The 14,479-nt window shown below is 40.6% G+C and overlaps 2 protein-coding genes and 1 non-coding gene across 3 annotated transcripts in view; 2 read left to right on the forward strand and 1 right to left on the reverse strand.

The window, feature by feature from the left end:
• The window catches only part of LOC139370284 (noelin-2-like), a 27,792-nt gene extending 26,961 nt beyond the window's left edge, over positions 1–831 (forward strand). Inside the window, exon 6 of the mRNA XM_071109674.1 lies at positions 683–831. Coding sequence (XP_070965775.1) covers positions 683–831 — 149 coding nt within the window. The remainder of the gene's footprint in view (positions 1–682) is intronic.
• On the forward strand, positions 678–759 carry trnal-aag (transfer RNA leucine (anticodon AAG)). The gene has a single exon. It is a non-coding gene; the product is annotated as a tRNA-Leu (tRNA).
• Positions 832–6,771: 5,940 nt separating the features above from the next.
• Positions 6,772–11,996, reverse strand: LOC139370285 (zinc finger protein 436-like). Its single transcript, XM_071109675.1, has 2 exons — positions 11,705–11,996; positions 6,772–7,796 (listed from the first exon to the last, which is right to left on the reverse strand). The coding sequence occupies exons 1-2, from the start codon at positions 11,994–11,996 to the stop codon at positions 7,138–7,140; spliced, it is 951 nt and encodes a 316-aa protein (XP_070965776.1). The 3' UTR covers positions 6,772–7,137.
• Positions 11,997–14,479: the final 2,483 nt, after the last annotated feature.

Here is a 14,479-nt window from a genome sequence, read left to right on the forward strand (position 1 = left end):
CTTCTTTCAATGTGATAGCCTCCTCTTCCTCCTTTTTCATTCTGAAAGCTTCTTCCTTTCCTTTCACTATAATATCATCCTCTTTTACAACAATGTTCAGCCCCTGAGCTTCTTTCTGAGTCCAGCAGACCTCTGTAGCAGGGGAGAAGTAGCTTAGTGAGCTCATGGTCGGGGATATTAGTTCGCTAAATAGCATTAGCTGGTTAGCATTAGAAACTAGCCTAGTGCCGGGCTCAGTATCAATCTTAACAATTTAACACATTTAACATGCAAATGACGTTAAAATTAAGCAGTTGATACGTTAACATGATTGTGTTTAAAACACTGAGACTAATATACACAAGAATGGCCTAAAGAGCTTAAATATTTCGGTTTCATGTTGCCTAGCAAGCTATCGAGGTGGATGAATACGTAGCCGTGTTGCTCTTCTTAGCATCCCGTCCACTAGATTATACGTCACGGAAGAATTACTCGCGTCGCCATCTGCTGGCTGAATTGGTTGACGCAAAGAGGATTCTGTCAAACAATGTCATAACAAATCATTTCAATGTAAGATTTTTCCACACTTCTTATACATACACACTATACAACTATCTGCGGAGTTGATTAAAACCGGAAACATCCGGTATTGGTGGATATCAATATGTTGAATCATGTGGAAAATATTTATGTTCATCGGTAGCGTGGCCGAGCGGTCTAAGGCGCTGGATTAAGGCTCCAGTCTCTTCGGAGGCGCGGGTTCGAATCCCGCCGCTGCCAGATATTTTGGCTCTTGAGTTGCGCTGCATCTCAGGACTAGAGTCGTCACTACAGACCCTGGTTCGATTCTAAACTGTATCACAAACGGTCGTGATCGGAAGTCCCATAGTGCGGCTCACAATTGGCCCATGTTTGCGGTCATTGTAAATAAGAATTGTTCTTAAACTGACTTGCCTAGTTAAATACGGGGCTAAAAAAATATTTATATATATCATCAGAACTGACGGGCATATTGTCCTCATTCCAGCACAGCTGTTGATTCACCAACCCTTTTCTCCATTTCATCCGCACTACTCGCCTCCTTTTCCTAAACGATGGTTCCTCGTCGTAGATGTATGTCTCGAAGGTGAATGTTGATCCAACACCTGCAGCTTATTCAAACCAGCCCACTGGGTACAGACGTCATTTCAACGTCGAGTTTTGATTTACATTTGGTTAAATTGTCAACTAAAGTGAATTCAACATGAAATCAACTAAACATTTCACCGTGTCATTGGATTTAAATTGGGCGAAAATGCTTTATGTTAATCCAAAGTCTTCAGCAATGCGTGGGCGAGTCAGTGCCACATGTTCATTTTTGCCGATATCAAGAAGTTATCCTGAAAAACCTAGGCTATGTGGCAAATAACGTAAAAAAAAATGTCGTCTTCCCTGACAACAAAAAAAGATTGCTGTTTTGAAACTGCAGTCCAAGTGCAGTAACTGCAGTCGGCTGTGGTATTTAGGACGCAGTAATTGCAGAATAGCTGCAGTGTACTACAAGGTTCATTTGATTGTACTAAATAAATGCGTTCTTTGGTTTCCATGACAATTAACTGTTTTTCCTTCACTCCTATTGATAAAGACAATTTTATTAAAAGGCATCTGTGCTGCATGTGTGAAGTGGCATCCTGTCATTAGCCCACAACATGTTTAGTTTGTATTTGCACAACAATGATTTTAATGTTAGTATTTAAAAAAAAAAATAAAACATATCTGATAAATACATTTTAAAATATGTCTGTCATCTACCTAGTCAATTTAACCCCTACCTACATGTACACATTACCTCAACTACCTCGTACCCCTCCCTGCACATTGACTCTGTACAGGTACGTCTTGTATATAACCTCCTTATTGTTATTTTCTGTTACTATTTCCTTTTTTCTTCTTTTTAACTCATAATTTCAGGGTAAAACCTGTTGCATTCGGTGTTTGTGAGAAATACAATTTGATTTTTAAAAATACAGTGCACATGGGGAAAATATCAATGTGAGCCAGTTTAATACAGCAGGAAAATAATCCCGAAACAACAGGAAATGTGAATTATTATGCTGATTATAATTGATTAAAAAAAAAATGTTGTAGGGATTGATGCATTTTACGTTAGGGCAAATTAAGTCTGAAATGTTAAGTGGAAATTACAAACTTTGGAAGCGTTTTTAAACTGTGAATAAACTACAAGTTTGAATGTACTGCTGCACAGGAAGAGTGATAAAACTAAGATCCTACATCTGTACGCAATCTTTGCGAGAGGAAAAACTCTTTACACAGTGGGAGCATTGGAAAGGTTTATTGCCTGTGTGTGTCCTCTCATGTTGTTTCAGGTCCCCTAACTGGTTAAAACCCTTTCCCACAGTGGGAACAGTTGCGTCCTCTTGCTGGTTTGGACGTCTCTAGTTCCAATAACCATAGGCCAGTTTACAACAAAAAAATCTAATTTAAAAATAATCTTGGTGTAATTTGAAAATCAAAAGATGTAGAGTTCCAACTAGAATCCTGCTCTCATGGAATGTCATGGTTACAGGCTGATCAGAGCTCTATAATAATAGATAATGTCATGGTTACAGGCTGATCAGAGCTCTATAATAATAGATAATGTCATGGTTACAGGCTGAGCAGAGCTCTATAATAATAGATAATGTCATGTTTATAGGCTGAGCAGAGCTCTATAATAATAGATAATGTCATGGTTATAGGCTGATCAGAGCTCTATAATAATAGATAATGTCATGTCTATAGGCTGAGCAGAGCTCTATAATAATAGATAATGTCATGGTTATAGGCTGAGCAGAGCTCTATAATAATAGATAATGTCATGTTTATAGGCTGAGCAGAGCTCTATAATAATAGATAATGTCATGTTTATAGGCTGAGCAGAGCTCTATAATAATAGATAATGTCATGGTTACAGGCTGAGCAGAGCTCTATAATAATAGATAATGTCATGGTTACAGGCTGAGCAGAGCTCTATAATAATAGATAATGTCATGTTTATAGGCTGAACAGAGCTCTATAATAATAGACAATGTCATGGTTACAGGCTGAGCAGAGCTCTATAATAATAGATAATGTCATGTTTATAGGCTGAACAGAGCTCTATAATAATAGACAATGTCATGTTTATAGGCTGAGCTCTATAATAATAGATAATGGCATGTCTCCAGGCTGAACAGAGCTCTATAATAATAGATGTCATGTTTATAGGCTTATCAGAGCTCTATGATAAACCCTGTTATAATAAACCCTGTTATAATAATCCCTGTTATAATAATCCCTGTTATAATAAACCCTGTTATACTAATCCCTGTTATTAATAAACCCTGTTATACTAATCCATGTTATAAAAGGTCATGTGTTTGTTTTAAATCCTCTGTTGTTTGTTCTTTTTTCACATTAATAGTTTTCATCTCGGTGAGAGAGTCCTATTCCTTTACAGGGGACCTGCAGTTCAAACAATAACAGTTCCCCCCCCCCCACCCTGTTTTGGTAAAAAGCTGAGTCTGGAGAAATACAACCAGCCTCAAATTCATAGAGCAATGGATGCAAGAACTGACCATCCATGTTTTCAGGTTAACAGTGTTTATAGAACTGACCATCCATGATATTACAATTCTAGTTCATCCATGTTTTCAGGTTAACAGTGTTTATAGAACTGACCATCCATGTTCTCAGGTTAACAGTGTTTATAGAACTGACCATCCATGATATTACAATTCTAGTTCATCCATGTTTTCAGGTTAACAGTGTTTATAGAACTGACCATCCATGATATTACAATTCTAGTTCATCCATGTTTTCAGGTTAACAGTGTTTATAGAACTGACCATCCATGTTCTCAGGTTAACAGTGTTTATAGAACTGACCATCCATGATATTACAATTCTAGTTCATCCATGTTCTCAGGTTAACAGTGTTTATAGAACTGACCATCCATGTTCTCAGGTTAACAGTGTTTATAGAACTGACCATCCATGATATTACAATTCTGGTTCATCCATGTTCTCAGGTTAACAGTGTTTATAGAACTGACCATCCATGTTCTCAGGTTAACAGTGTTTATAGAACTGACCATCCATGATATTACAATTCTGGTTCATCCATGTTCTCAGGTTAACAGTGTTTATAGAACTGACCATCCATGTTCTCAGGTTAACAGTGTTTATAGAACTGACCATCCATGATATTACAATTCTGGTTCATCCATATTTTCAGGTTAACAGTGTTTATATTATTTACAAACAATGGAGTTAAACAGGTTGGGTTCTGATGGGGTACGACAGTTGAACTAGGCTCATAATGTATTTATAAGTTTATATTCTTAAAGAGTCAATGGGTATATATGATTGATTTAAAAGGTTTGAAATGTGACGTAGCAATCGCAGATCTCCTCTTTATTAAAGTCGCTCTGAAAGAACAAGCTCTGACTGGGGAACAAAATCTTCCAACGGTCATCCAACTCTTATTTCCAATTCGGAAACAGCTGCATCTTCCTACAGCTCTGACTTTCCCACTTGAGAATCACTGATATCATGCCTTGACCCCCCCCCCCCCCCCCCCCCTCTTCCTGCAGCTCTGACATTCCCACCTGAGAATCACTGATATCATGATTTGACCCCCCCCCCCATCTTCCTACAGCTCTGACTTTCCCACCTGAGAATCACTGATATCATGACTTGACCCCCCACCCCCCTCTTCCTACAGCTCTGACTTTCCCACCTGAGAATCACTGATATCATGACTTGACCCCCCCCCCCCCCCCTCTTCCTACAGCTCTGACTTTCCCACCTGAGAATCACTGATATCATGACTTGACCCCCCCCCCCCCCATCTTCCTACAGCTCTGACTTTCCCACCTGAGAATCACTGATATCATAACTTGACCCCCCCCCCCCCCCCTCTTCCTACAGCTCTGACTTTCCCACCTGAGAATCACTGATATCATGACTTGACCCCCCCCCCCCTCTTCCTACAGCTCTGACTTTCCCACCTGAGAATCACTGATATCATGACTTGACCTCTTTCGCTATATTCTATCCATTTCTGTGGAGGGCTTGATGTGATATAGTTCAAAGCAGGGCTTGATGTGATATGGTTCAAAGCAGGGCTTGATGTGATATAGTTCAAAGCAGGGCTTGATGTGATATGGTTCAAAGCAGGGCTTGATGTGATATGGTTCAAAGCAGGGCTTGATGTGATATAGTTCAAAGCAGGGCTTGATGTGATATGGTTCAAAGCAGGGCTTGATGTGATATGGTTCAAAGCAGGGCTTGATGTGATATGGTTCAAAGCAGGGCTTGAACTGAAGGGATGTGACGATACAGTTTTAACCCTTGTTATAGTGAATGGTAAAACGCATAGGCTACCCACCCCCCCCCCTGGTTGGTTTATAAATGGTAATAAACAATGATCCACGGTGCTTTCTGCATATCGAAGGTCTTGCTCAGCCTCAACATGGGGTCATGGTAGACATATAGGCCTATGAAAAACATTGCATTTTAAATATGAAATCGAGTATCATTATCCCATTATACCGTTATCCCATTGAAAGTATGGTTGTTTTAAATGCTCCCGAAGTGAGAATATTAACAGAAGGCTATGCCTGTAGCAAAAGACCACTGAAACGGTATGTTCCTATCCATACACCGAACAGGTTAACAGACACTCAGTTTTCCATAGAAACGTTCATGACGGATTTGCGTCTGAATCTCTTCTTTGTATTTGACATAGTCTAAAACAACCACAGCACCACCACCCCCCCCTTGTCTGCAGGTTTGATGCAAAGATGACTCTTACATTAGTTCATTAAGTGCCTGTTCTTCTGTCCTGGTGAGGCTTGTTTTTCCTCATATACACAGACACAGCTTCTTGTTGGATTGACCTACAGCCGGTATTGATGGAGGAGTTGTGCCCCTGATGGGACATACACAGACACAGCTTCTTGTTGGACTGACCTACAACCGGTATTGATGGAGGAGTTGGTAACCAAAGGACATACACAGACACAGCTTCTTGTTGGACTGACCTACAACAGGTATTAATAGAGGAGTTGGTAACCATAGAATAGAATATGCCTTTTGGGTTTAATCAGTAACAGTTATTTGTTATTTTAGGGGGTAGATCAGCTTTAATATAAAATCGAATTTTTATTAGTCAAATACAACAGGTGTAAACTTTACAGTGAAATGCTTACTTATGAGCCCCTGACCAACAATTCAGTAAAAAGAAAAAATGTAAATAAGAAAAATAAATAAAAGTAACACGTAATTAAAGAGCAGTAGTAAAATAACAATAGTGAGACAATATACAAGGGGGTTACCGGTACAGAGTCAATGTGGAGGCTATATACAGGGGGTACCGGTACAGAGTCAACGTGCAGACTATATACAAGGGGGTACCAGTACAGAGTCAATGTGCAGACTATATACAAGGGGGTTACCGGTACAGAGTCAATGTGCAGACTATATACAAGGGGGTTACCGGTACAGAGTCAATGTGCAGACAATATACAAGGGGGGTTACCGGTACAGAGTCAATGTGCAGACTATATACAAGGGGGTTACCGGTACAGAGTCAACGTGCGGGGGCACCGGTTGGTCGAGGTAATATGTACATGTACGTAGAGGTATTAAAGTGAATATGCACAGATTATAACAGAGAGTAGCAGCAGTGTAAACATGTGGGGGTGGGGGGGGCAATGCAAATAGTCTGGGTAGCCATTAGATGTTCAGGAGTCTTATGGCTTGGACCTAGACTTGGCACTCCGGTAAGGCTTGCCGTGTGGTAGTAGAGACAACAGTCTACGACATGGGTGGCTGGAGTCTTTGACAATTTTTTTGGGCCTTCCTCTGACACCGCCTGGTTTAGAGGTCCTGGATGGCAAGAAGCTTGGCCCCGGTGATGTACTGGGCCGTACGCACTGCCCTCTGTAGTGCCTTGCTGTTGGAGGCCGAGCAGTCGCCATACCAGGCAGTGAGTCAACCAGTTAGGATGCTCTCGATGGTGCAGCTGTCGAACCTTTTGAGGATCTGAGGACTCATGTCAAATCTTTTCAGTCTCCTGAGGAGGAATAGGCTTTCTCGTGCCCTCTTCACGGCTGTCTGTCCTTTGTCCTACTGTTCAGCAGCCTACATCCTTATCTCCTGTGTGTACTCTCTTATGTCTTCTCATGTGACCCAACCAGGAAAAACTCTTTTCACATTGGGAGCAATGGTACGGCTTCTCCCCTGTGTGTATTATCTCATGCTGTTTCAATTGTCCTTTCAGCTTAAAACTCTTTCCACACTGGGAGCAATGATGAGGCTTCTCCCCTGTGTGTATTCTATCATGTATTTTCAGGCTCGCTAACAAGGAAAAATTATTTCCACACTTAGAGCATTGGAAAGGTTTATCTCGCTTCTCTCCTGTGTGTATTCTCTCATGCTCTTTCAGGTATTCTTTCCGGTTAAAACTCTTTCCACACTGGGAGCAGTGATAAGGTTTTTCCCCTGTGTGTATCATCTCATGTCTTTTCAGGCACCCTGATGAGAAAAAACTCTTTCCACATTGAGAGCAGTGATGAGGCTTCTCCCCTGTGTGTGTCCTCTCATGTCTTTTCATGCTCGCTAACAAGGAAAAACACTTTCCACACTGGAAGCATTGGAAAGGCTTCTCCCCTGTGTGTATCCTCTCATGTCGTTTCAGACACCTTAACTGGTTAAAAATCATTCCACAGTGGGAGCAGTGGTGTCGTCTTGCTGGTTTGGACGTCTCTGGTTTCTCCGAGTCTGGTCTTTCTCCTGCCAAAGACAGAGTGTTTATTTAAATAAAGACCTGAATGAAACCTCCACATGACACAACTCTCTTGCTAGGAGGTTGAATCCAAATCACATCCCTCAATAACCATAGGCCAGTTTACAAAAAAATCCTAATTTAAAAGAGTCTTGGTGTAATTTGAAAATCAAAAGATGTAGAGTTCCAACTAGAGTCCTGCTCTCATGGAATGTCATGTTGAGGCTGAGCAGAGCTCTATAATAATAGATAATGTCATGTTTATAGGCTGAGCAGAGCTCTATGACAATAGATAATGTCATGTTTATAGGCTGAGCAGAGCTCTATAATAATAGATAATGTCGTTTACAGGCTGAGCAGAGCTCTATAATAATAGATAATGTCATGTATACAGGCTGAGCAGAGCTCTATAATAATAGATAATGTCATAGTTACAGGCTGAGCAGAGCTCTATAATAATAGATAATGTCATGTATACAGGCTGAGCAGAGCTCTATAATACTAGATAATGTCATAGTTACAGGCTGAGCAGAGCTCTATAATAATAGATAATGCCATGTATACAGGCTGAGCAGAGCTCTATAATAATAGATAATGTCATGTATACAGGCTGAGCAGAGCTCTATAATACTAGATAATGGCATGTTGAGGCTGAGCAGAGCTCTATAATAATAGATAATGTCATGTATACAGGCTGAGCAGAGCTCTATAATAATAGATAATGTCATGTTTACAGGCTGAGCAGAGCTCTATAATAATAGATAATGTCATGTTTACAGGCTGAACAGAGCTCTATAATACTAGATAATGTCGTTTACAGGCTGAACAGAGCTCTATAATAATAGATAATGTCATTTACAGGTTGAACAGAGCTCTATAATAATAGATAATGTCATGTTTACAGGCTGAGCAGAGCTCTATAATACTAGATAATGTCGTTTACAGGCTGAACAGAGCTCTATAATAATAGATAATGTCATAGTTACAGGTTGAGCAGAGCTCTATAATAATAGATAATGTCATAGTTACAGGCTGAACAGAGCTCTATAATACTAGATAATGTTGTGTCTTTAGGCTGAACAGAGCTCTATAATAATAGATAATGTCATGTTTACAGGCTGAACAGAGCTCTATAATAATAGATAATGTCATGTTTATAGGCTGAGCAGAGCTCTATAATAATAGATAATGTCATGTTTACAGGCTGAACAGGGCTCTATAATAATAGATAATGTGGACTACAGTATTTCAATCAATGTCATAGGCTGCATTTGATCCATTGTTATTAATGTAGGTTCGCCAGGTTCCGGGGAGAAAGAGGAAACCAACAAAGTGTCGTAACTGCCAATATAAAGGAAACCCCAACATAAAGTGTCTTGAGCGTTGAGCCCCGACAACGGCTTCAGTGTGCCTTGGCCTTTAGGACATTAAACACTTCATTAGAATTGTTTGGAAAATACTCTTCATAACTGGAATTTGTCCGAATGCTGTCATGATATTTAAATTAGTAGGAATGGGCTTCTGGTTCCCAAATGGCAAGGAGGGGTTTCTCTGATGGGCCTTGTCATTTCTGTCTTGATAATGCTAGGCTTTTGGTTCCCAAATGACAAGGAGGGGTTTCTCTGATGGGCCTTGTCATTTCTGTCTTGATAATGCTAGGCTTTTGGTTCCCAAATGACAAGGAGGGATTTCTCTGATGGGCCTTGTCATTTCTGTCTTGATAATGCTAGGCTTTTGGTTCCCAAATGGCAAGGAGGGATTTCTCTGATGGGCCTTGTCATTTCTGTCTTGATAATGCTAGGCTTTTGGTTCCCAAATGACAAGGAGGGATTTCTCTGATGGGCCTTGTCATTTCTGCCTTGATAATGCTAGGCTTTTGGTTCCCAAATGACAAGGAGGGGTTTCTCTGATGGGCCTTGTCATTTCTGTCTTGATAATGCTAGGCTTTTGGTTCCCAAATGACAAGGAGGGGTTTCTCTGATGGGCCTTGTCATTTCTGTCTTGATAATGCTAGGCTTTTGGTTCCCAAATGGCAAGGAGGGATTTCTCTGATGGGCCTTGTCATTTCTGTCTTGATAATGCTAGGCTTTTGGTTCCCAAATGGCAAGGAGGGATTTCTCTGATGGGCCTTGTCATTTCTGTCTTGATAATGCTAGGCTTTTGGTTCCCAAATGGCAAGGAGGGATTTCTCTGATGGGCCTTGTCATTTCTGTCTTGATAATGCTAGGCTTTTGGTTCCCAAATGACAAGGAGGGGTTTCTCTGATGGGCCTTGTCATTTCTGTCTTGATAATGCTAGGCTTTTGGTTCCCAAATGACAAGGAGGGGTTTCTCTGATGGGCCTTGTCATTTCTGTCTTGATAATGCTAGGCTTTTGGTTCCCAAATGACAAGGAGGGATTTCTCTGATGGGCCTGGTCATTTCTGTCTTGATAATGCTAGGCTTCTGGTTCCCAAATGACAAGGAGGGGTTTCTCTGATGGGCCTGGTCATTTCTGTCTTGATAATGCTAGGCTTTTGGTTCCCAAATGACAAGGAGGGATTTCTCTGATGGGCCTGGTCATTTCTGCCTTGATAATGCTAGGCTTCTGGTTCCCAAATGGAAAGGAGGGGTTTCTCTGATGGGCCTTGTCATTTCTGTCTTTATAATGCTAGGCTTCTGGTTCCCAAATGGAAAGGAGGGGTTTCTCTGATGTCATTTCTGCCTTGATAATGCTAGGCTTCTGGTTCCCAAATGGAAAGGAGGGGTTTCTCTGATGGGCCTTGTCATTTCTGTCTTTCTAATGCTAGGCTTCTGGTTCCCAAATGGAAAGGAGGGGTTTCTCTGATGGGCCTTGTCATTTCTGCCTTGATAATGCTAGGCTTTTGGTTCCCAAATGGCAAGGAGGGATTTCTCTGATGGGCCTTGTCATTTCTGTCTTGATAATGCTAGGCTTTTGGTTCCCAAATGGCAAGGAGGGATTTCTCTGATGGGCCTTGTCATTTCTGTCTTGATAATGCTAGGCTTTTGGTTCCCAAATGACAAGGAGGGGTTTCTCTGATGTCATTTCTGTCTTGATAATGCTTTGCTCAACTGAAAGGTTTGTTCAAATTTCACATTTGATTTTTCAATATTGCTATTGTTCCTTCTCTCTCTCTCATTATTACTTGAGGGTTCCCATGTTTTAGGTTATTCAGAAACAACGCCCAACTTTCTGATAAAGCCTAGAACTCAACAAAGTACTGAGTAAAGGGTCTGAATACTTTCCGAATGTACATTAAGAATGTACAGTAAACTAGTGTTTTTCCAATGTTGTAGTATGGGCATGTTATACATTACAATGTTAATGACAGTGGAATAGGTGTCAGACGTGACACATTTTCTATCATCCGATTTCGCTTCAACATTAACTGTAAAATAGAAGTAGCAATTATGTTAACCCATATTTTAAATTGGCAGAATATGGTCATCACACTGGATTAATGATATACTGAAAACATATCAGACTCAATTAGATCGTCCTGTGTGTCATGACATCATAAACACATCTTGGATTGATAATTGAACATTTCCTAAACAGCGCCAACATTAGGCTACTACAGCCTCACTCTACCCGTGATGTCAAAGCAATTTATGATAAGGTGCGACAATGAACTAAACGATTTGGTATCACTTTGATTATGGAATATTGAATAAGTGTGCGTGAAACTGTTTGCTTGGAATCATTTGTAGCTTTCGTTTCTATCAGAGCATTAGAGAACATGCGACTCAGTTCCCCTCCCAGAAAACACGCGGTACCATAAAGTGTTGTCACTTCGCTTTAAAAAAATTCACACGGAAGTTTTGCGAATGACGGCTCACTTGACCGCAGTCTTTAACATGACACATTACTTCAACAACTACAGAGTTTGTTCCACTGTTTTTAAAATAGCACTTACTGGTGTTAATCAGATCTCCAGTCTCCTCCAACGGGACAGTAATCTCCCCCTCCTCCTCCTTCATTCCACAAACTGCATCCTCCTCTTTCACTCTAAAAGATTCTTCCTCTTTCACTGTAAATTCTTCCTCTTTCACGTCTTTCTCCTCTTCTTTCACTGTAACAGCCTCACCCTCTACTTCTTGTTTAACTGTAACAGCCTCCTCTTCCTTCTCCTCTTTCACTAGAACATCTTTCTCTGTCCAGCAGACCTCCTCTTCTTTAGCAGGGAGGGAGTAGCTTAGTGAGCTCATGGTCGGAGATGTTAGCAGGCTAGTTAGCATTAGCCGAGTGTTACTTAGCTAAACACGTAAATAGTAAATTAAATAGAGTAACTAGTAAATACGCAGACAGTGTGTTTAAAACACCGAGGTTAATATGAACCAAAATGGCCTAAAGCGCTTCAATGTTTTGGTTTTATGTTGGCTAGCACGCTACCGAGGTGGCTGAAGTGTTGTTGTAGAAACAAACATCCCGTCCCGTACATTATACGTCACGAATGAAGCATCACCTGAAAGACTCTCATCGCCGCCTGCTGACTGGAGTGGGTAACACAGTTGAACAAAAACAACATTCTGGCAAAACTAATAATTGTTAAATAACCAGTTCTCTTACTTCTTACAGATAATAATTTCCTCTACGCAAATGTAGAGGCTGAATAGGGATAAGTACATTATTAACAAACCTGTTACGAATCAACCCTGTTACAAATAAACCCTGTTATGGCAAACCCTGTTATAAGAAAACCTGTTATAGTATACCCTCCCCCCATAACTGACTACAGCTTTATACACGTTTTTTAAAGGTGACATAAGTAATGGCGAGAAACAATAAGAAACTCCCACACCGCTCCTGAAAGTGTCACCGCTATCAATTAAACGTATCCGCCGCAAGGCCTTCGTCAGAGCTTTAGTGAGTAAAAAAAAAAAAAAATGCACCCGTATTTAGACATAGCCACACCCACATCCGTTCCACGCGTCCAATGGGTTTGGAGGGAAAACAAGCATCACGAAAGACGTGCTACCAAATCTAACAATGTGCATTTCATAAATATTCTAATCCAGCGTGAACATAACACTTCATAAACACGTCAACATAACACAACATAACACTTCATAAACACGTCAACATAACACTTCATAAACACGTCAACATAACACAACATAACACTTCATAAACACGTCAACATAACACTTCATAAACACGTCAACATAACACAACACTTCATAAACACGTCAACATAACACAACATAACACTTCATAAACACGTCAACATAACACAACATAACACTTCATAAACACGTCAACATAACACAACACTTCATAAACACGTCAACATAACACAACATAACACTTCATAAAAACGTCAACATAACACAACATAACACTTCATAAACACGTCTGTAAAACCACGAGGAGGACATCGACCTATCCAGGAAGATTCCATAAATCATTGGGTACAGCGCAGGAAAGAAACGTCAGAGTCAGCTGAGGTGGTGTGGCGGCATCAGTTCATGTTCACATTTATAACATAACATAACATGGGCATCACATCATTAAGACCTTTAGGGAATAATGTCTGGAGGGTGAAAATATCAAAAAACATTCTCTTTTACTCAGAGTTATTTATATCTCCTCCCCTGTCTGATATCTAGACTTTCTCTACGACCAGATGTTTTTGGTCATTAAAATGTTCTGGATAATCCCTGTCCTTTCTTCTAGTTTAAATTTTATGTTCACAAAATCTGTTTGAGAGACATAGGTTTTACCAACATAACACAGCCAACTACATAACACAACCCACAACATAACACAACCCACAACATAACACAACCCACAACATAACACAGCCAACTACATAACACAACCCACAACATAACACAACCCACAACATAACACAACCCACAACATAACACAGCCAACTACATAACACAACCCACAACATAACACAGCCAACTACATAACACAACCCACAACATAACACAACCCACTACATAACACAGCCCACTACATAACACAGCCCACAACATAACACAACCCACAACATAACACAGCCCACAGCTTAACACAGCCCACAACATAACACAGCCCACAGCTTAACACAGCCCACAACACAACACAACCCACAACATAACACAGCCCACAGCTTAACACAGCCCACAACATAACACAGCCCACAGCTTAACACAGCCCACAACATAACACAGCCCACAGCTTAACACAGCCCACAACATAACACAGCCCACAGCTTAACACAACCCACAGCTTAACACAACATAACACAACCCACAACACAACACAGCCCACAACATAGCACAGCCCACAACATAACACAACATAACACAACCCACAACATAACACAGCCCACAACATAACACAACATAACACAACCCACAACATAACACAACATAACACAACCCACAACACAACACAGCCCACAACATAGCACAACCCACAACATAACACAACCCACAACACAACACAGCCCACAACATAACACAGCCCACAACATAACACAACATAGCACAACCCACAACACAACACAGCCCACAACATAGCACAACCCACAACATAACACAACACACAACATAACACAGCCCACAACATAACATAACACACAACATAACACAGCCCACAACATAACATAACATAACACAGCCCACAACATAACACAACATAACACAGCCCACAACATAACACAACATAACACAGCCCACAACATAACACAGCCCACAAC

This window comes from Oncorhynchus clarkii, chromosome 17 (assembly GCF_045791955.1).
Source record: "Oncorhynchus clarkii lewisi isolate Uvic-CL-2024 chromosome 17, UVic_Ocla_1.0, whole genome shotgun sequence".
Classification (NCBI taxonomy): Eukaryota; Metazoa; Chordata; class Actinopteri; order Salmoniformes; family Salmonidae; genus Oncorhynchus; species Oncorhynchus clarkii.

Bases quoted from the DNA above. Each gene is read 5' to 3' on its own strand.
- LOC139370285 (XM_071109675.1), bottom strand. From the start codon at position 11,996: ATGAGCTCACTAAGCTACTCCCTCCCTGCTAAAGAAGAGGAGGTCTGC. The intron at 7,797-11,704 runs GTAAGTGCTATT...TGTCTTTGGCAG, and splicing joins TGGAGATCTGATTAACACCA to GAGAAAGACCAGACTCGGAG.